The sequence below is a fragment of the Orycteropus afer genome, unplaced genomic scaffold, assembly GCF_000298275.1.
Source record: "Orycteropus afer afer isolate SDZICR_OR568_19922 unplaced genomic scaffold, OryAfe1.0 scaffold00013, whole genome shotgun sequence".
Lineage (NCBI taxonomy): Eukaryota > Metazoa > Chordata > Mammalia > Tubulidentata > Orycteropodidae > Orycteropus > Orycteropus afer.
The window spans coordinates 19884266-19906953 of record NW_006921600.1 but is presented as its reverse complement, the minus strand read 5'-3'; the positions used below and the strand labels follow the sequence as shown (position 1 = coordinate 19906953).

General features: G+C 39.6%; 1 protein-coding gene across 1 annotated transcript in view; it reads left to right on the top strand.

Moving 5' to 3' along the window:
* LOC103208122 (complement receptor type 1-like) overlaps window positions 1-22688 on the top strand; it is a 250973-nt gene that overhangs the window by 117391 nt on the left and 110894 nt on the right. The window contains 3 exon segments of the mRNA XM_042782469.1: window positions 6832-7059; window positions 13379-13558; window positions 20745-20844. Of these exon segments, the coding sequence (XP_042638403.1) occupies window positions 6832-7059; window positions 13379-13558; window positions 20745-20844 (508 nt within the window).

The window sequence follows — 22688 nt, the reverse complement described above, 5'->3', positions numbered from 1 at the left end:
CTGATCACTGCTTTTCCTGTGTTCCAAAGATTTTGGTATGTTATGTTTTCATTCTCATTTGATTCAATGAATTTTTGAATTTCATCTTTTATTTCTTCTCTTACCCAGTCATTCTTAAGGAGGGTGTTATTCAGTTTCCATGTGTTTGCTCTTTTTCTGTTGATCTTCCTATTGTTGATTTCTAATTTGATAGCATTTTGATCTGAGAAGATGTTTTGCAGTATTTCAATGTTTTTAAATTTATGAAGGCTTGCTTTATGGCCTAACATATGGTCTATCATGGAAATTGTTCCATGTGCACTGGAGAAGAATGGATATTGTGCTGCTGTTGGGTGAAGTGCTCTGTAGATGTCTATAAGGTCAAGTTAGTGGATTGTATTGTTTAGCTCTTCTGCGGCTTTGTTAAGTTTCTTTCCAGTTGTTCTATCTTTCATTGAAAGTGGTATATTAAAGTCTCCCACTGTGACCTTGAAGTCACCTATTTGCCTTTTCAACTCTTTTAAAGTCTGATTTATGTATTCTGGGGTTCTTTCATTGGGTCCATAGCTATTTATTATGGTTATATCTTCTTGTTCAATTGGTCCTTTAATCATTATATAATGTCCTTCCTTGTCCCTTATGGTGGTTTTTGTCTTAAAATCAATTTGATCAGAAATTAATACTATCACTCCTGCTTTTTTTTGTTTGTTTGTTTGCTATTTGCTTGATATATCTTTTTCCAACCTTTGATTTTTAACCTATTTTTGTCTTTGTCTCTAAGGTGTGTCTCTTGTAGACAGCATATTGGCGGGTATGTTTTATTATCCAATCTGCAACTCTCCACCTCTTGAGTGGTTCATTTAATCCATTAACATTCAGTGTAATTATTGACAAGTATGAATTGGTTGCTGTCAGTTTGTTATGTGTTTTTTGATGGTGGTCCTGGTTTCTTTGTTCCATAAAATTTTCTGTGCTGTGCTCATTATGTTTATGAATTGTGTTATTATTACCTTTGTTTCTGTTGTTTTACTATTTGCTAAATATTTGTGCTTGTCCTATTTTTTTTATTGTGATGTGAAGGTTTATCATTTTTCTTTGAGGTTACCCTGTGATTTATAATTTTTTCTCCAAGTTTAGAACAGTCCATTCTATCTTGCAACTCTCTTGACTTCCTCACCATTTAGAAGTTCTGTAACTACACAGTATTTTCCATCTTTTTGGTTTGTAGTTGTCCTCATTTGCCAATTGATGTCTGTAGTTCCCTGTTTACAATCTTGTAAGCTTATTTTACTTTGGATACATCCATAGCTGTGTTGGTTTCTGGCTTATATCATCTTGGGTATTAATGGTCACTTGTTGTTTGCTATTATTGCTTCCCTGTTCAAAGGACTAACTTTAGCATCTGTTGTAAGGTTGGTCTGGTTTTAACCAATTCCTTTAACTTCTGCTTATCCAGAAATCTCCTAATTTTGCCATCATATTTGAGGGACAATTTTGCCAGGTATATAATTCTTGGTTGGAAATTTTTCTCTCTCAGAGTTTTATAAATACCATCCCATTGCCTTCTCACTTGCATGGTTTCTGCTGAGAAATCAGAGCTTATTCTTATTAGTTGTCCTTTGTAAGTAACTTTTTGTTTTTCCCATGCTACCTTCAGGATTCTTTCTTTGTCTTTGGTTTTGATGAGTTTGAGGATGATATGTCTTGATGATTTTCTTTTGGGGTCTATCCTATTTGGGATTCGTTGGAATTCCTAAATGGATATATTCTCATCTTTCATTATATCAGGGAAGTTCTCTTCCAACAAATCTTGAACAATTTTATAAACAATTTTGTTTTTCTCTTCCTGTTCTGGAATTCCAATGACATGTAGGTTATTCCTTTTGATGGTATCTCACATGAACCTTAGGCTTTCTTCATTTTGTTTTGATCTTTTCTTATGATTGATCCCTTTCCAAGGAAGTATTCAAGTATTTGTCTTCAATCGCATTAATTCTGTCTTCCATTGATTCAATTCTACTCATTCACCCTTTCAATGTATTATCTATTTCTGAAAATTTAGTATTAATCTTCTGGATTTCTATCTGTAGATTTAGAATCATTTCTAATTTTTCTCTTTTTTTGTCATATTGTTCTTGTATTTTCTTCTGAAATTGTTCTAGGGTTTTGTCTGTGTTTTCCTTGATTTTGTCAGTGTTTTCCTTGATCTGTCTCTCAGTCCTTTGAAGATACCTAAATATAATTCTTTTGAATTCCTTATCAGGGAGTTCCAATCCTGCTTCTTCCTCAGGGATGTGTTCTGGGTCTGTATCCTGCTCCCTTGTTTCTACCACATTATCTTGCTTCTTTGTGTGGACTGTGATGATCTGTTGTCTCCAAGACATTGTGACATTGTTGTATTAAGATCTCTGTTAACTGTTTGTGAAGAGCAGCTAACAGTGTGTCAGGCTCTTCTTGGTGGTTGTTTATCATTGGCCCATTAGTGGAGAAGGAAGTGGTGGCTCTCAATCAGTAAGTGAAGCTGCAGGAGTTGCAAGTGTAGTTGTGTCATATGGGCACTGTTGCTGTCTCCCACTCAGTTAACCAAAAACAATAGTCAAATAACCATCAAAAAAGTGAAAGCAAGTGGACAAAAAAAAAAAAAAACCACATCATGTAAACACACAGAAACAATAACCAAAAACAGGAAAAAAAAAAACCTGTAATACCTAGGGAGAGGGCAATAAGAGAAAAAAGATAGAGTAAGAGTATAATAGGAGTTCTAGTAGTGTGGTGCCTAAGGCATTTGACTGCTAACCAGAAGGCTGGTGATTCAAACCCACCAGCCACTCCTCGGAAGGAAGGTTGGGCAATCTACTTCTGTAGGGATACCACTCTGGAAACCCAAGGAGAGGTCACCATGAGTCAGATATGACTTGACAGCAGTGGGTTAGGAGAATAATGAAGAAAAAATGTGAAAAGTGGAAAAAGAAAAACAAGGAATGGGGTTAGCCATGAGAAAGAAAAAAATGGGAACCACAAACAGGGAAGAGAGAAAAATCTGAAAACTAGGCCCTCGGATGGGAAGAATAAATAATAAAACTAATAATAATAATAATTTTTAAACAGACAAAAATAAACAAACTAACAAAAAAGAAAAAAAAAAATCTGGGCAGGATGGGGCAGGACACCTAGGCTGTCTGAACACACACTGGGATGAAATTCCTGCTGACCCAGAAGGTGGGTGGAAGTAAGGGATGGCCACACCTCCACTCACCAAGAGGGTGTGGGATATAAGAGTAACAAGGGGAATATCACACCTTTCCAGTCATTGGAGTCCAGAATGTCCTGGTGGTTCTCAGCAACTGGAGCCTATTCTTAAGTCCCTGGAATCTGGGAGAATGCTGTCATTTTAAATATGCAAAATGGTTGAACTGCTTGTAAACATTCAAAATGGCTGTACCCTCTGAACAGACAAAAGTTCACAGCTCAGCCTGCCTTCCTCTTTGCTGCTTCCCCTTTTATTCCCCAGCCACGAGTACAGTCCTCCATGCAGCCTCTGGATAGCAGGGCTAATTTTTAAGTTACGTCTTATGTTCTAGCACCACTCAGCGACATCCAAGCTGTCTGTGCTGTCAGGATTGTTGACAGACCACAGCTCTGTATGTCTCCTTTTTTGGTGTTTTCATACAAGTTCTACTAGTTGGAGTTGAGTCCACTTCTTCATCCTTCCTTTCAAAGCTCAGGGCTCCAGGATTATCTTCTGTATCTGTATTAACTGGTTCCCCTTTTATTTGTTGAAGAGGGTCTGTGCAGTCTGTCTGCCTATTCCACCATCTTACCAGAACTCCTCCTTCCTATCTCTTGTCTCTTGCTCACTATATGGACTTCTAGGTTGTATTACCTGGTCCCTCTGGGCAGACACTGGGGAAACCAGGCACATACCCTTTTGTGTGGCACTTCATCTAAACCCAGAAGTGGTGGAAAGAGCTATAACCTCCATGAATCCGGTCATATCAGGCTTGGAGGCTGGAGCTGCCATGACCTCCTCTACAGTATAATGGAGGATGTACAGAAGCCCATCTCTTACCACTGGAGAGGCTAAAACAGTCAGTGGTCTCAGTAAATGAGGTAACAATCAGTACTCTCTCCATTGAGAAAGCAGCTGATGGCCCAAAAGGCAGATGTAGCCAAGTAACTCTGGGGGTACTCTTGAGGGTATAAGTGGGAAGCTATTGTAACAATCTAATCAGAGTTGTTGCCCCAGGGTAGAAATGCAAGAGGTGATGAAAACTGGCAAAATTCTGGACATACCTGATGGTATTTGCTAATGACTAACATAGAGTTTTGGGGAGCTCTGGTAGCATAGTGGCTAAGGCACTTGACTGCTAACCAGAAGGCTGGCGGTTCAAACCCACCAGCCACTCCTCGGAAGGAAGGTTGGGCAATCCTACTTCCGTAGTGATACTGCCTCGGAAACCCAAGGAGGGGTCGCTATGAGTCGGGGCCGACTCGACGGCACATAACAACAACAACAACCCATTGAGATGTTTAAACAAATGGGTCTAACATAGAGTTTTGAGGAGCTCTGGTAGCATAGTGGCTAAAGCACTTGACTGCTAACCAGAAGGCTGGCGGTTCAAACCCACCAGCCACTCCTCGGAAGGAAGATTGGGCAATCCTACTTCCGTAGTGATACTGCCTCGGAAACCAAAGGAGGGGTCGCTATGAGTCGGGGCCGACTTGACAGCACACAACAACAACAACATTAGACATACAAGTGGAGCTATTTTGCAGGGGCTAGATCAAGGCTGGACATATATATCTATGTTTAAAGTCATGAGACTGAATGAGATCACCTAGGGAGTGAGTATGGATAGACAACAGATCCATGGGCCGAGCCTGGGCAGTCCAGCTTTAAGAAGTTGGAAAGATCAGAGGGAATCTCAAGACTAGGAAGCAGCAGTCACTGTGCTTCTTAGTCAGCAGGGCAAAGAGCCCTGGAAGCCAAGTGGGGAATTTTTTTTTTTTTTTTTTAAAGGAAATGAGACTTATCAACTGTGTCACATTTTAAGTATTCTTAGAAAGGTCAAATAAGATAAGGAAGAAAATTGATCATTGTATTTAGTGACATGCAGGTAATAAGTGACCTTGACAAGAGCAGTTTTGGTAGAGTGGTAGGGACAAATGCCTGATAAAAATGAGTTCAAGGTAGAATGGAAGAGGAGAAACTGTGACAGACCATAGACGACATTTTTGAGTTATAATGTAAAGAGGCTAGACAAATGGGGCTATAGCTGGAGAGAGAAGTAGAATCAAGGGAGTTTTTGGTTTTGGTTTTAATTTAGTAGAAAAATAAGGTGTACATCCAGGAACACTTCTAATATATCCAGTGTATCCATTTGTTAGGAGTTTTGGTAGCATAGTGCCTAAGGCATTTGACTGCTAACCAGAAGGCTAGCAGTTTAAACCCACCAGCCACTCCTTGGAAGGAAGGTTGGGCAATCTACTTCCATAGTGATACTGCCTCGGAAATCCAAGGAGGGGTCACTATGAGTCGAATCCAACTTAACGGCAGTGAGTTAGTTTTAGTTAGTTAGTTACTCCATTTGTTTATTCAATTAAAATAAACAGATGTTGCTTCATCTTCTGATCATAACTATTGAAAACACATGAAACTACTGAAAAAGACTTCTGTTGAAATAAATACTTTGCTTTCCAATTAGTTGGAATTTCAATAACGAAACTTGGTAATTACATCTTGCATGTTTGGAAGTCAGGTATTCAACAATCTTAACTTCCCTGGAATAAAGCTAAGAAGCATAAAAGAAGGGGAAAAGTAATCTCATAAACCTATAGTTATACATAAAATCATTTTCTGGAGTACAAATATTATGCAAATGGTTGATGTACATGGCTGCTAACTGGAAGGTTGCATTCAAAAGTGCCTGGTGATCTACTTCCGAAAAATCAGCCACTGAAAACCCTATGGAACACTGTTCTGCTTTGACACACATGGGGGTCACCAAAAGTCAAGGTCTACTTGATGGCATCTGGTTGTTTACACACTGGGTTAACTATTCCAGTCTTTCATTAGTTTATCCCTAATTCTAGTAAACTGCACCAACCTCTTCCCAATACCAAGTCAAATTAGAACGGGGAAGGAGCTGCTCCAAATAGATATTCCCAAAGGGAATACATGAGGGTTTTTTTGTTTTGTTTTGTTTTCAATGAGAATAAAATTTTGTAAAAACAAATGAGTATCTCAAAAAGCACAGCTTTTCGGAGCCTTGTGGAACATATACAGGAGTATGAAGTTTTACAAAGTAGTATGTGGCAGTATACTTTATTCATTTTGATTTTGAGAAGTACAGCCCTGAGACAAGAAAAAGATTAAATTACTGATTTGTTGTTGTTGTTATGTACCGTCGATAGGCAACTAATAAATATATATTTTAGAAAATTTCTTAAGGATGAAGATTTTTGATGTCAAGGATCATATCTATCTTGTCTTAAAATAGTACTTGACATATAGTAGGTGCTCAAAAAATATTTGTTGAATTAATGGATGATTTTCTCTTTAATGTAGTTAGAATACTTTTGTTTATTTTAGGAGAATATTCAGAAATCTTATCAATATGAGAAGTCCAGGATACTGGAGTTTCTTTTGGACTTTTGTAATAAACATTGATTTATGGGTCATTTCATTTAGCTCCATCTCAGCAGAATCTTAATACATTTATTTTGTAGGTAATAATCTCCCTAAAAAAAAAGGTATTATTTAACTGGCAACACCTTCATTGTACTCCATAATTGTAGAATCACCTCATGTTAAAATATTAATGGAACTTAGAGTTCTTGTTTTCTTTCTAGAAATTTTTTGTTCAAATCCTCCGGCTATCGTCAATGGGACACACACCGGAAATCCTCTGGGAAACATTGCCTATGGAGAAGAAATAACTTACACATGTGACCTCAACCCAGACAGAGGGATGACCTTCATCCTCATTGGGGAGCGCACTATCCACTGCACAAGTGACAGTCGAGGGAACGGAATTTGGAGTGGCTCTGCCCCTCGCTGTGAACTTTCTGTTCCTGCTGGTTAGTACCCACTTCCACATATCCTAAATGGGCTCAGAATATCTAGACCAAACTATTGCTCATATTACTATATTAAGAATGTGGTATTTGCTTATGTGCTTAACTTTGTGATAAGTGGAAATGGCAAAATTATATGCCATGACTAAAACAGATGGGTTCAAACTGTGTTTAAACTGGTAAAATGCTAATAACTCTTCTTATTTTTGGAGTAATGAGAATAGTAGAGCAAGAGGAGTGAGGGGAGGAGTGGAGGGAAAAGGTTAAGGTGCAAATTATATAAATCAGGAAGAAAAATATATTCAGTGAGAAGACGTGGAAACAACTGCCTATGAACATTAAGGCCCCTGGGTGATGCATATGTTTTGTATTTGGCTGCTAACCAGAGGGTCGTCCATTCGAACCCACCCAGTGGTGCCATGGAAGATAGGCCTGGTGATCTGCTTGCATAAAGATTACAGCCAAGAAGACTCTGTAACATATGGGGTTGCCAAGAGTCAGAATTGATTTGAAGGCAATAGGTTTGGTTTGGTTTATGAACATAACAAGTAACAATGTAATTGATTGACAGTCTCCACAAATTCCTGAGAGTACATGGGTATGCTAAGGACAAAAATGGCAAGGTGCATTTTATTTAGCTAAAGCTTTAGCTAGCTTTCTGCTGAATGGGCTAAGTAACCATACTGACTCTCTTTGTCTTTGTAGTTTAAGACACAGATTAAAAGTACACCCATTTGTCAGCTAGCCTGTGGGCTTCACCGTTGTCTTTGCCCTTGAGCTCTTCTACTCTGGGGATGATGAGAAGCAAGGAAAGATAAGCCCAAGGAAAGAGAAGCAGAAGGGAAGAGGCTGTTTCTTCCTAAGGACTAGAGAAGGTTATTCAGTCTTTTAGGCCCAACTTTCCAAGAATGGCAGCTGGAAAAGATTGGAGAGGTCGCACCAGGCATGTCAACTGTAGGGGATCCCCGAGAGAGAAAAACAATCCAACGAGTGAAGGCTAACACAGTGAAAGGCATTTAATTTCTCTGTAATCTCCTTCACCCTCTTACTAGTTGGTACATGTCAGAATCCAAAGAGATTTTCTAAATGCAGACACGTTGGCACAATGAATGGACAGACAGAAGCAGTTTCTCCAGAGAGGAGGCAGTTAAGTTCAGAATCCATTTCAAAATATCAGCACCCAATATACCCACTCATAAAGAGGACATAACTTCTTAAAAGAGGTTGAAAACTTAGTCTGTTTTGTCTTTGCCCTTCAATGTCTGGTTAGCATCAGATTCTTATAAATCTCCAGGTGATTCTTATATATACATCACATGGGGATCTTGTTAAAATGTAGATTCTGACTCAGTATATCTGGGATAGAAATGCAAATTCTCAGCAGGAGGTGGAATTGGAATGAACTGGTTCAAAGCCGTGGCTTCCTAGAGTTGCCATAACAAATTTCCACTAACTTGGTGGCTTAAAAAACAAAGATTTATTCTTTCACAGTTTTGGAGGCTGTAAGTTTGAAATCAAGGTGTTGGTAGGACCATGCTTCCTCTGAAGACTCTTTGCGATAACTCATTCCTTGCCTCTTCCAGCTTCAGGTGGCTCCTAACATTCCTTGGTGTCCCTTGGTTTATAGATATATCACTCCAATCTCTGCCACCAGCTATATATGTTCTTTGCCCCAGTGTCTCTGTGTCTCAAATATCCTTCTCCTTTCTCTTATAAGGATACCAGTCATTGGATATATGGCCCACCCTAAATCCAGGATGATCTCATCTCAAAACCCTTCATTACATCTGCAAAAACTTTTATTCCAAATAAGATCACATTCTGAGATTTTCAGTGGACATATCCTTTGGGAGGATGCCACTTAATCCACTACACGTGATGACTGCTAGTCAGTGCCAGAGAGGCAGCTTATGGTGGATACCTCTGACAACAAAGTAGGAAGGAGTAGATGGGGAAAGATGGTAAAATGCATGAGGGCATTAACTACTGCCATTGAGTTGATTCCAATACATACTGACCCCCATTGTGTTCCCAAGGCTGTAAATCTTTATGGAAGGAGTACTGTTGACTTCCAGTAAGATGGCAAAATAGACAGACAAGCTACACAGACCCTATTCAACAAAGAAAAAAGAACCAATTGGCACAGATACAGAAAATAATCCTAGAGCCCTGAGTTTTGAACGGAGGGATACAGAAGTGGATTAAACACCATCTAGTAGAAGAACCTGAATGAAAACAAAGTATAAGGAGACAAATGGAGCTACAGACTGTCAACTATCCTGACGCCATGGACATTTTGGATATTTACAAGTGGTGTTAGGACCTGAGTAGTAAGTAAAAATTGGCCCTGCTTGCCAAGAGCTGCATGGACAACTGCACTGGTGGCTGATGACTAAAACGGGAAACAACAAAGAAGGAGACAAACTGAGCTATGGTCTTTTGACTGCAGGGGGCACAGCCATTTTGGATATTTATAAGTGGTGTGACCATTTTAGATACTTAAAGCAGCAGCATTCAGATCCCAGTGAACTAAGGATGGGCTCTAGGCAGAGGACAGCAAGGGGCAACCACACTAGAGGCTGATGACTGGAAAGGTGCGATATTTCCCTTGTTACTCTTATACCCTATACCCTCTTGGTAAATGGAGATGTGGCCATCCCCTACCTCCACCCACCTCTGGACTGGCAGGAATTCCATCCCAGTCTGTGGGCTCTGACAGAGCCTGGGTGCTCTACCTTGTGCCCCACCCCACCCCCAATTTTTTCTTTTCTGTTTTGTTTTGTTTTGTTTTGTTGGTTTGTTTGTTTTAAAATTATTCTTTTTTTCTTTCATTTTATTCTTCCTTTTGCCCTTCCCAGGTCCTAGTTTTTAGATTCTTTTCCATTCCTTTTTCCTGCTTCCCATCCTTTTTCTTTCTTTTGGTTTTTCCCATCCCTTGTTTTTCTTTTTGCATTTTTCTCATGTTTTTCTTTATTATTCTTTTATTCTAATTTTTTTCTCTTATTTTCCACTCAACAGATATTGTGTGTGTGTGTGGGAGGGGTTTTCTGTCTCTTTTTCTATTTATATTTCTTTTATCTTTTAAAAATATTTCTTTAAATGTTTCTTCTCATTTAGTACCATTCTTTTTTCTTTTTTCTTTTTTGAAGCAACTGTTGCTGTGTGTTTATGCAGTGTGTGTGTTTTGTCCTCTTTTTTTTTTCACTTTTTTGGTGGTTTTTTTTTTTATTGTTGTTTTGGTCTAACTGAGTGGAAGACAGCAACCATGCCCATATGACCCAACCACACCTGCACATCCTGCAGCCCCACCTACTGAGTGAGGGCCACCACTTGCTTCTGCGCCAGCTGGCCAATGATAGACAACAGCCAATATGAGCCCAACTCACCCTTAACTCCTCTTCACAAAAAGCTAATAGAAATCTGTGCACCTACTTTCATTCTCTATCACACCCACCAGGAGACAGGTGGTGAGTGCATAAGTGCAGCCAACTAGTGAATAGTGGAGGAGCACAGTACCCTGCTTACTCAGATATATCAAAAATGGATCAAAAAACAAAAATGGATCAAAGAATTAAATGTGAAGCCTAAAATTAAAGTTACTCGAAGAAAACCTGGGGCAAAATCAGGGGCCCTGAATTATGGCATAGACTATCAAGTATAACCCAAAATGCACAAACAGCAGAAGATAAAATAGATGATTGGGACCTTCTAAAAATTAAAGTTTATGTGCTTCAAAAGGCTTCTCCAAAAGAGTAAAAAGAGAACCAACAGTTCTGGGGAAAATATTTGGCAATAACATATCTGACAAGGGACTTATCTCTAAAATTTACAGAAAACCCCATCACCACAGCAACGAAAAGACAAACAATCCAATTTAGAAATGGGCAGAGGACATGAATAGACACTTCACCAAAGAAGATATTCAGGCAGCCAACAAACACATGAAGAAATGTTCATTATCATCAGCCATTAGAGAGATGCAAATCAAAACAACAATGAGACACCATCTCACCCCAGCACTAATAGCAAAGCTCAACAACACAGAAAATAACAAATGCTGGCAAGGATGTGGAGAGATTGGGACACTCATACACTGCTGGTGGCACTGTAAAATTAGACAACCACTGTGGAAAGCAGTATGGCAATTCCTTAAAAATTGGAATTAGAAATACCATTTGACCCAGCAATCTCATTACTAGGTATATATCCTAGAGAAGTGAGAGCCGGGATAAGAATAGACATATGCACACCCATCTTCATCACAGCGCTATTCACAATAGCAAAGAGATGGGAATGACCAAAGTGCCCATCAACAGAAGAATGGATAACCCAACTGTGGTACATACACACAATGGAATACTGTGCAACCCTAAAGAAAATGTAGAATCTGCGAAACACTGCATAACATGGATGAATGTGGAGGGCATTATACTCAACGAAATAAGGCAATCACAAAGGACAAATACTGTATTACTTCACTATTGTAAAAAGTCAAGTAAAGGTTTATATATGGAAGGAAATTTTCTTTGTTGGTTACCAGGGATGAAAGGGTAGAGGAAGGAATACTGCTAGACAAGTAGAGACAAGTATTGCTTTGGGTGAAGGGAAGTCCAATGTACCAGAAGTGAGTGATCAACATGATGGCATTGAGGTAGAGGAAGATATAGAGAGGTACATGAGAGATGCGGACAACAAAGATGAATCCTTCTGCATGTACAGTACTGTGTTGTCAGTGATGGCAAACATTAATATGTGAATGGATAGATGGGTACACAGGCTGAATGATCAGGTATGTCTAGGCAGAGGGGAGTGTGCCCATGACCATGTATAGGGTTAGCAGATGATGTTTGTACACGTGTATTTGAATGTGCTATAAGAATGTCCGCGTGTATAGTAGAAGTGAGAAGGGGCAAGGTTGTGGTGGCTTCTTGGCCACAGCCAGCTACCCTGAGGGAGTGAGTAGTTGGACCTGTGGCCTCCGAACCATGGTCACAGGGGACATCAAGCTCAACTGGCATAACATACTACACAAAAACATTGTTCTACATCCTAATTTGGTGAGTAGTAACTGGGATCTTAAAAACTTGCAAGTGGCTATCTAGTTGCAAGGATGGATCTCTCCTCATCCAGAGGAAAAAAAAAAAAATGAAGAAAACCAAAGATACATGAAAACAATTAGTCCAGGGGACTAATAGACCATGAGATCCTCAACCTATATGACCATGAGACCAGAAGAACTAGATGGTGCCTGGCTACCACTGTCAACCACTTGGTGGGTGATTGTGCAGGAGATCATGGATAGAGTGGGAGGACAATATGGAGCAATACTCAAAATCATAAATTAAAAAAAAAAATCAGGTTTGCTGGTCTGATAGTGCCTGGTGAGACCCCTGAGGTTATAGGCCCTAGCTGCCCTTCAGGTCTGGAACTGAACTCACTCCTGTGGCTTCCAGCCAAACAATAGACAGGCATATGGGGTGAACATTTACATCAAGTAGATATACTCCTTGTAGAGATCAATCATGGGAGAATGGAAGGGCATTGTATGCACAATGAGACAGCTGGGAGGTGGCGGAGTGCATGGGAGGGAAAGACACAGGGAAGAGGTAACTGTGGGGAGGAAGTGGGAAGAGAGCTGTTACATTGTGAGGAATTAGAGTCTATGTCATGAAACAAAATGTGTATGAACTGCTGTATGGAAAGTTAATTTGCTCCACAAACGTTCACCCAAATCACAATGTTGTTGTTGTTGTTATGTCAAGTCGGATCCAACTCATAGCGACCCCTCCTTGGGTTTCCGAGGCAGTATGATTACAGAAGTAGATTGCCCCATCTTCCTTCCGAGGAGTGGCTGGTAGGTTTGAACCACCAGCCTTCTGGTTAGCAATCAAGTGCCTTAGGCACTACACTACCAGAACTCCCAAATCACAATAAAAACTTTAAAAAAAATCTTTACAGAAGTATATTGCCTCATCTTCCTCCTGTGGAGCAACTGGTAGGTTTCAACCGATGATCTGGTTAGCACCCAAATTCCTTACCCACTATTCCACCAGCACTCTAATGAGTACATTAAGATCAATGAATTATAAGAACAGGAATACCAGAAAGCTGAATAATCTTCCAAGTAGTGAACATTTCCTAATGAGTAGATGCTATTAGAAAGCACCATCCTAAGATAATTCTCAGGGGACAAAAATCTATTGCCATTGTCATAAATATCTTTGTTTCTGTGATCTCATCTAACAGTTTAATTGAAGAGAAAGAGTAGGGGGAGTGGAGGTCTCTATGCTAACTTTAGTATTGCTGTATTCTTGGCCTCCAGGTCACTGTAAAACTCCAAAACAATTTCCATTTGCAAAGCCTACAACTCCAACTAATGAGTCTGAGTTTCCAGTTGGGACATATTTGGATTATGAATGCCTCCCTGGGTATTTTGGGAGCTTGTTCTCTATCATCTGCCAGGAAAGCTTGGTCTGGTCAAATGCTGAAGATGTCTGTAAAAGTAAGTAGCACTGCCCTGGGAGTTCTTCATATTTGTCTAAGTATCTGTGGGATCTGACTTAATTTGTTCAAATTATGGAGGCAAGACATCTAAATGTGAAGGTATTTCAATGGAGGGTGCTCTTGTAAGTCATCATTTCTTACTGCTTGGATTTCTGCACCATGACTTATTCATTTCATGAGAAAGACTCTCACAAAGGAATTGAAGGGAAAATCTCATTCACTGGAAAGCACCTTTGAAAGCAGAAACCATGAAATGCGTGAATCGGGGACAAAATGTTGACATGTTTGCCTGTTCTAGATATTTCATCTAAGTGGTGTGTTATTGCTGTTAGGTGCCGTTGAGTCAACTCCGATTCATGGCGACCCTATGTACAACAGAACAAAATACTGCCCAGTCTTGTGCCAGCCTCACAATCCTTGCTAGGCCTGAGCTCATTATTGCAGCCAGTGTGTCAATCAATATAATTAGAGACTTGCTCTTTATCGCTGACTCTTTACTTTACCAAGCATGATATCCTTCTCCAGGGAATGGTCCCTTCTGACAACATGACAAAATTAGGTCAGAAGAAGTCTGGCCATTCTTGGTTCCAAGGAGCATTCCAGCTGCAATTCTTCCAGCACAGATTTGTTAGTTCTTCTGGAAGTCCTTGGTACTTTCTGTATTCTTTGCCAACACCACAACTCAAAAGCATCAACTGTTCTTCAGTCTTCCTTATTCATTGCCCAGCTTTCACATGTATATGAGGCAACTGCAAATCTATGGCTTGGGTTAGGCGTACCTTGGTCTTCAAAGAGACATCTTTGCTCTTCATACTTTAAAGAGGTCTTTTGCAGCAGATTTGCCCAGTTCAATAAGACATCTGATTTCTTGACTGCTGCTTCCTTTGATTATGGATACAAGTAATATGAAATCTTCGACAACTTCTACCTTTTCTCCACTTATCATAATGCTGCTTATTTGTCCAGATGTGAGGATTTTTGTTTTATCTTGAAGTGTAATCCATACTGCAGACTATAGTTTTTAATCTTCATCAGTAAGTACTTCAAGTCATCTTCACTTTCAGCAAGGAAGGTCATGTCATCTGCATATTGCAGGTTGTTAATGAGTCTTGCTCCAATTCTGATACCACATTCTTCTTCATATAGTCCAGTTTCTTGGATTATTTGCTCAGATTGAATAGGTATGGTGAAACGATACAACCCTGACACACTCCCTTCCTGATTTTAACCCAAGCAATATCCCCTTGTTCTGTTCAAACGACAGCCTCCTGGTCTATGTACAGGTTCCTTATGAGCACAATTAAGTGTTCTGGAATTCCCATTCTTCTCAGGGTTATCCATAATTTGCTATGATCCACACAGTGAAATCCTTTTGCATACCCAATAAAACACAAGTAAACATCTTTCTTGTATTCTTTGCTTTCAGCCAAGATCCATCTGACATCAGCAATAATATCCCTTTTTCCAATGTTCTCTTCTGAATCCAGCTTGCATTTCTGGAAGTTCCCTATCAATATAGTGTTGCAACTGTTTTTGAATTATTCTCAGCAGAATTTTACTTTCATGTGATATTAATGATATTGTTTGATAATTTCCACATTCTGTTGCATCACCCTTCTTTGGAATGGATACAAATATGGATCTCTTCCAGTCAGTTGGCCAGTCATTTTTTTGGCATAGATGAGTAAGTGCCTCCAGCAGGGCATCCATTTGTTGAAACATCTGAATGAATATCCCATCAATTCCTGGACGTTTGTTTTTGCTGATTCCTTCAGTACAGCTTTAACATCCTCCTCCAATACCATTGGTTCTTGATCATATGCCACCTCCTAAAACCGAGGAACAGCAACCATTTCTTTTTGTACAGTGACTCTGTATTCCTTCCATCTTCTTTTGAAGTTTCCTGCATTGCTCAATATTTGCCCATAGAATCAATATTGCAACTCGAGGCTTGAATTTTTTTTTTTTTTTTTTTTTCAGTTCTTTCAGCTTGAGAAATGCTGAGTGTGTTCTTCACTTTTGGTTTTTCTAACTCCAGGTCTTTGCACATTTCATTTTAATAATTGACTTTGTCTTCTCAAACTGCTCATTAAAATCTCTTTAGCTCTTTTATCTTGTCATTTCTTCCATTTGTTTTAGTTACTCTCCATTCAAGAGCAAGTTTCACAGTCTCTTCTGACATCCATTTTGGTCTTTTCTTCCTTTCTTGTCTTTTTAATGACCTTTTGCTTTCTTCATGGATCATGTTTTTTATTTCATTCCACAATTTGTCTGGATTTTTGTCTTTGGTATTCAATGCATCAAATCTTTTCTTTAGGTGGTCTCTAAATTCAGGTGGGATGTAATCAAGGTCATATTTTGGCTCTCATGGACTTGTCTTAATTGTCATCAGCTTCATCATGAACTTGCATATGAGCAATTAATGGTCTGCCCTATAATCAGCTCCTGGCCTTGTTTTGATTGAAGATATTGAGCTTCCCCATCGCCTCTTGCCACAGATGTAGTCAATCTGATTCCTGTGTACTCCATCTAGCAAAGTCCACATGTATAGCTATCATTTATGTGGTTGAAAAAAAAGTATATTCAATGAATAAGTCGTTGGTCTTGCAATATTCTTTCTACAAACGCCAGTGTGATTTCTATCACCAAGGCCATATTTTCCAACGACTGGTGATTCTTCTTTGTTTCCAACTTTTGCATTCCAATCACTAGTGATAATCAACACATCTTGGTTGCATGTTTGGTCAATTTCAGCCTGCAAAATTTGGTAAAAATCTTCAATTTCTTTGTCTTTGGCTTTGGTGGTTGGTGTGTAAATATGAATAATAGTAGTATTAACTAGTCTTCCTTGTAGGCATATAGATATTATCCTATCACTGACAGCATTGTACTTCAAGATAGATCTTGAAACATTCTTTGTGACAATGAATGCCATACCATTCCTCTTCAATTTGTCATTCCTGGCATAGCAGATCGTATGGTTGTCTGATTCACAATGGCCAAAAGTGGTCCATTTCAGCTCACTAATGCCTAGGATATCAATCTTTATGCATTCCATTTCATTTTTGACAGCTTCCAGTTTTTTTTAAATTCATGCTTCATAGATTCCATGTTCTGATTATTAATGGGTGTTTGTAGCTGTTTTTTCCCATTTTGAGTCGAGTCACATTAGCAAATGGAGGTCCTGAAAGCTTTATTCCATCTACTTCATTAAGGTTGACTCTACTTTGAGAAGGCAGCTCTTCCCCAGTCATATTTTGAGTGCTTCCTACCTGAGGGGCTTATCTTCTGGCATTATATTGGACAATGTTTCAGGGCTATTCATAATATTTTCCAGTAATATATCAGACAGTATTTCACTGCCATTCATAAGGTTTCCACTGGCCAATTCTTTGAGACGTGAATGGTCCTTTCCTTCTTCCAAATCTGTCGTAGTCTGGAAGTTCCGCTGAAACCTGTCCACCATGAGGGACCCTGCTGGTATTTGAAATACCAGTGGCATAGTCTCCAGCTTCACAGCAACACACAAGCCACCACAGTGCAACAAACTGACAGACAAGTGGTTGTTGTTGTTATGTGCCGTGGAGTCGGACCCGACTCGTAGCGACCCCTCCTTGGGTTTCTGAGGCAGTATCACTACGGAAGTAGATTGCCTCTCTTCCGAGGAGTGACTGGTGGGTTTGAACCACCAGCCTTCTGGTTAGCAGTCAAGTGCCTTAGGCACTATGGTATCCAAAGTTTATAATGATTACCAGAGATGAGAGGGAGGGAGAAAGAGCAACTTATTGCTTAAGGAACATTGGACTTCTGTTAAGGGCGATGAAAAATTTGGAAATGGATAGTGGTGAAAGTTGTACAACATGATGAATATAATTAATATCACTTAATTGTACACGTAAAAATGTTAAAATAGTGGGGCAATGCCTAAGACATTTGACTGCTAACCAGAAGGCTGGCAGTTCAAACTCACCAGCTGCTCTGTGGAAGGAAGATGAGACAATCTACTTCCGTAAAGATTTACCACCTTGGAAACCCAGTGGGGGTGACTATGACTCAGAATTGACTCCATGGCAGGGTTTGTTTTTATTTTAATACATACATACATATATACATATACATATCCCTATATATGTATATGTGTACATACATGTGTGTACATGCACATATGTGTGTGTATATATATATATATGTGTGTGTGTGTGTGTGTGTTCTGGTTACCTAGTGCCCCTCTGACAAGAATATTCCATAAATGGGGTGGCTTGAACAAACAGGAGTTATTCTCTTACAGTTTGGAGGCTTTAAATCTGAGTTCAAAGTGCCAGGTTCTAGGTTGAAAGCCCCTCAGTCTTGGGCCTCAACTCTGCCTCCTGCTCCCAGTCCACTGAAGCTGGAGGCTTTTCTTCATTCAGACAGCTACTGGATGCTAAGACTGGCAAGCCCAAGGTTGACAAGTGAAAGGGCACAGTCCCAATGTTATCAAACCACATGGCAGGCCATTAATTCAAGTCCATTGGAAGTTCCAAGGTTGGCAGAGCATGATGGGTTGCTGCACAATGATATGGCTACATGCAGGGTTTGAGTGTGCCATAAGCTAGAGACTGTTCCCCAAGGCTTCTCCTTATATACAGGAAGACCACATCCCTAAAGCAGCTACTCAGCTGCTCACAGTAGATTCCACCATGGAGGTGATTACCAGTCTCATCATGGGTACTAATACTATATCCAGCTGCCCAGCCACTCAACCAGGCCCAGACAAGATGACACACAATATATATCTACATACACACATATGTTGTCATTAGGTACCATCGAGTCGATTCTGACTCATAGCAACCCTATATACTACACAGCACAAAACACTACCCCAGTCCTGAGCTAGCTTCACTATCATTACTATGCTTGAGCCCATCGTTGCAGCCACTGTGTCATCAGTGTTACTGAGGGGCTTCCCTTTTTGCTGACCCTCTACTTTACCAAGCATGATACCTTTCTCCAGGGACTGGTCCCTTCTGATAACATGAAAAAAGTACAGGAGGTTAAGTCTGGCCATTCTCACTTCTAAGGTACATTCCGACTGTACTTCTTTCAAAACAGATTTCTTGTGGCAGTCTATGTATTTTGAATATTCTTTGCCAGCACCATAATTCAAATGCATCAATTCTTCTTCAGTCTTTCTTATTATAATTATAATTATTGTAATTGTACTAATTATTATATTGTTATAATTATTAATTATAATTATTATTATAATTATTGTAATTATATATATATATGTATATATATCACAATTTTGAAACAGAAAGAAAATTATGTGAGTGTCTTAGTTACCTAGTGCTACTATAATAGAAACACTACAAGTGGTGGCTTTAATAAACAGAAATCTATTTTCTCACAGGTTAGGAGGCTAGAAATCCAAACTCAGGGTGCTGGCTCTAGGGGAGGTCTTCCTCTCTCTGTCTGCTTTGGGGAAAATCCTTGTCTCTTGGTTCCTTAGAGAGCTTCATGTGGTGTGGCATCTATTTCCCCTATCTCTGCTCGCTTCCCTATGCCTAATTTGCTTGGTTCATATATCAAAAGAGATTGATTTAAAACACACCATACACTACTACTGCCTTGTTAACATAACAAAGAAAATCCTCTCCTAAATGGGATTATAATTCAGGTATAAGGGTTAGGATTTACAGCACATATTTTGAGGTCATGCAATTCAGTCCATAACTATGAGTCACTGTGAAATGTACTTGGTTGACTAAAGATAAAGGGGACACCGAATTTTGAGGCTTTTCATTTTGAGGTTATTTCAATGACTCATATGCCTGTGAAAGCTGGACGATGAACAAGGAACGCTGCAGAAGAACTGATCAATTTGAATTGTGGTGTTGGCAAAGAATGTTGAATGTACCATGCACTGCTAAAAGAATGAACAACAAATCTGTCTTGGAAGTACAGCCAGAATGCTCCTTAGAAGCAAGAATGGCCAGACTTCATTTCCTGTCCTTTGGTCATGTTATTAGAAGGGACCAGCCCCTGAAGAAGGGTATTATGCATGGTAAAGTAGAGGGTCAGAGAAAAAGGGGAAGACCCTTAATAAGATGGATTGACATATATAGTGGCTGCAATGATAGGCTCAAGCATGGCAACGATTGTGAAGATGGTGAAGGACCAGGCAGTGTTTTCATTCTGTTGTATGTAGAGTTACCATGAGTTGAAATCAACTTGACAGCCAAAAAACCAAACTCACTGCCACCAAGTTGATTCGACTCACAGTGACCCCTCCTTGAGTTTCTGAGGCAGTATCTCTGTGGAAGTAGATTGCTCAACTTCCCTTCCAAGGAGTGGCTGGTGGGTTTGAACCACCAGCCTTCTGGTTAGCAGTCAAATGCCTTAGGCACTATGCCACCAGAGCTCCTGACTTAACAGCACAAAACCTAATAACAACAATAAGTAGTAAAGATAAAGGGGACACCCAATTTTGAGGCTTTTTATTTAGGCTGGTGGGATCAGAGGAGTCCCTGGGTAGTACAAATGGTTACCATACTTGGCTGCTAACTAAAAGACTGGACATTCAAGTCCACTCAGAGGTGCCTTGGAAGAAAGCCTGGGTGATCTACTCCTAAAAAATTAACCACTGAAAACCCTGTGGAACCATATTGTCACAGTAGAACCTCATATGTTCTACTGTGACACATATGAGGTTACCATAACTCAGAGTTGACTCGATGACAACTAGTACGGGTAGGATGAGAATACAACTCTTTTACCATAAATAACCTTTATTGGGAGATGCAAAGTGGTCTCTTTAAAAGTGACATTCTGGAACTGGTTGATTCTGAGGTTATATAGTTAGTTTTCTTGAACTGGCCAGTTCTGTGGAGCAATCAGAACTATATCCCCCTCTAAAAAAACAAATCAAACTCAGTGCCGTCGAGTCGGATCCCACTCATCACGTCCCCTGCTTGGCTTTCCGAGGCAGTATCTCTACAGAAGTAGATTGCCCAACCTTCCTTCAGGGGAGTAGCTGGTGGAAGTAGCTGGTGGGTTTGAACCACCAGCATTCTGGTTAGCAGTCAAATGCCTTAGGCACTACGCCACCAGAGCTCCCATGCTACACTCTAGTGTGAACCTTATAAACAAGGGCAAATTGAACTCTACACGAAGTCCCAAATTCTGCTTTTTTCCTCTAGGAAAATCATGTGGATATCCTCCAATACCCTCCAATGGAATGGTGCTTATAAACACAGATGACCAGTTTGGATCAACTGTTAATTATACTTGTAATAAAGGGTGAGTTGGGAGTACTACCTCTTGATATGAGTTCCAGGACAGTAACACCAGCCTCTGATCCAGTCTTAGAAAGGCAACATAGACTATTGCCCCATTCACTTTAAAAAGTAAGCAACAGGATAAAGATGGAGGCTTGAGCACAGGCATATGACCAGAGAAAATAAAGAGCAGAAACAACCTGTATCTGTATTGCACACTAGGGGAGGGTACTACGCTTCCGCTGAGTCTGGTACATATGAAGGCTGGTGAAGTAGTCCCCAGGAGAAAAAGGAGCAGCCTATCAAATAAGTAAAAGCAAAATTGCTATTTGACCAAAACAAAGATCCTTAACTGAGAGCATCAAGTCCTGTAGCTGACTTGGAGGACCCTGAGGCAAGGAGTTGGAAGGGCAAATCTTAAAGGTAAACAGCAATTCTGGGAAGCATAAGCATTAAATTGCTCACTGGGTGGGGGCATCCATGAGTTTCTTGTTTTTGACTTTCCTTCAGAATGGGTAACCATGCAAAAAGCCATTGACTCAACTTGGAACAGTTAAAGGATGTGTACTAAATTTCAATTACCACAATCAATTAAGGGGAAAAAATAGATATAGATTAAATCTCCCTGAAAAACTGCCCCTGGTCATTAGCCCCACCCAAGCTATTGATCAAGCCTATCTAAGGTGTTGATCCAAAGTGTTATTCTTATGATCCAGCAAGTTTAAAGTTCAAATATACTCAAATATATTTGAATCTATATTATTGATTCAAATCAATATTTACCCCTTCTCATTTTATCTGAGCCTGGGAGATTTTAACAGCTTTCCACACAATCTTTTGACAAATCATTTAGAGCCCAATCTGAGAAATCAAAGAAAATCCCTCTACAAAACAGTAAACCCCAATAAACAGGAGGAAAACCTTTAGAAATCTCTCATGTGTTGGTAACATAGAATCTATAAAACTATAGGAGATGTTTGTAAGATTGAATAATCTGAAATGGTAAATTTTATATATGAATGTAACACACATCAAATAAAAAGGAGTACTGATCAATAGATTAGATACTGCCCCCCCAAACAAACAACAACAACAACAACAAAAATTGAAGAAATTCTCCAGAATTCATCCAGGGTAGACAGTACTGAAAAATATACTCTCACATACACACACATACATATTAACACACAACAGAAATTCCAGAAAAATAAGAGAAAGCAGAAATTGATGTAGGATTAATTAGTATATAACAAAGGACATTTTGCAAGACTCAAAACCAAACTCACTGCCATCAAGTCAGATCCAACTCATAGTTATCCCTCCTTGGGTTTCTGAGGCAGTATCACTATAGAAGTAGATTGCCCAGCCTTCCTTCTGAGGAGTGGCTGGTGGATTTGAACCGCCAGCCTTCTGGTTAGTAGTCAAATGCCTTAGGCACTATGCCACCAGAGCTCCCTTTCCAAGACTAGGGGGGGAAAAAAGGACTAGATCATTCTAATCTTAAAGGATAACTAAACAAATATAAGATTAATGATAAGAGTCCCTACTCTTACAGTGAGGAAATTTATAAAATTTATATAAATGTAATACATGCATATATAATTATTGCAAATATCCAAAGATAAAAAAAGAAACAAAGAAGAAATTCATATTGACATCAAATTTCCTTTCCATACCACTACATAGAAAAAAATCAGTATTGTGAGAAGAAAACTTGTGCCATAAAATTTTTGTACTCAGTAGCCAAGGTACATTCATCTGCAAGGCACAGATGTTGTTGTTGTTGTTGTTTGCCGTCGAGTCGGCCCCGACTCATAGCGACCCCTCCTTGGGTTTCCAAGGCAGTATCACTACGGAAGTAGGATT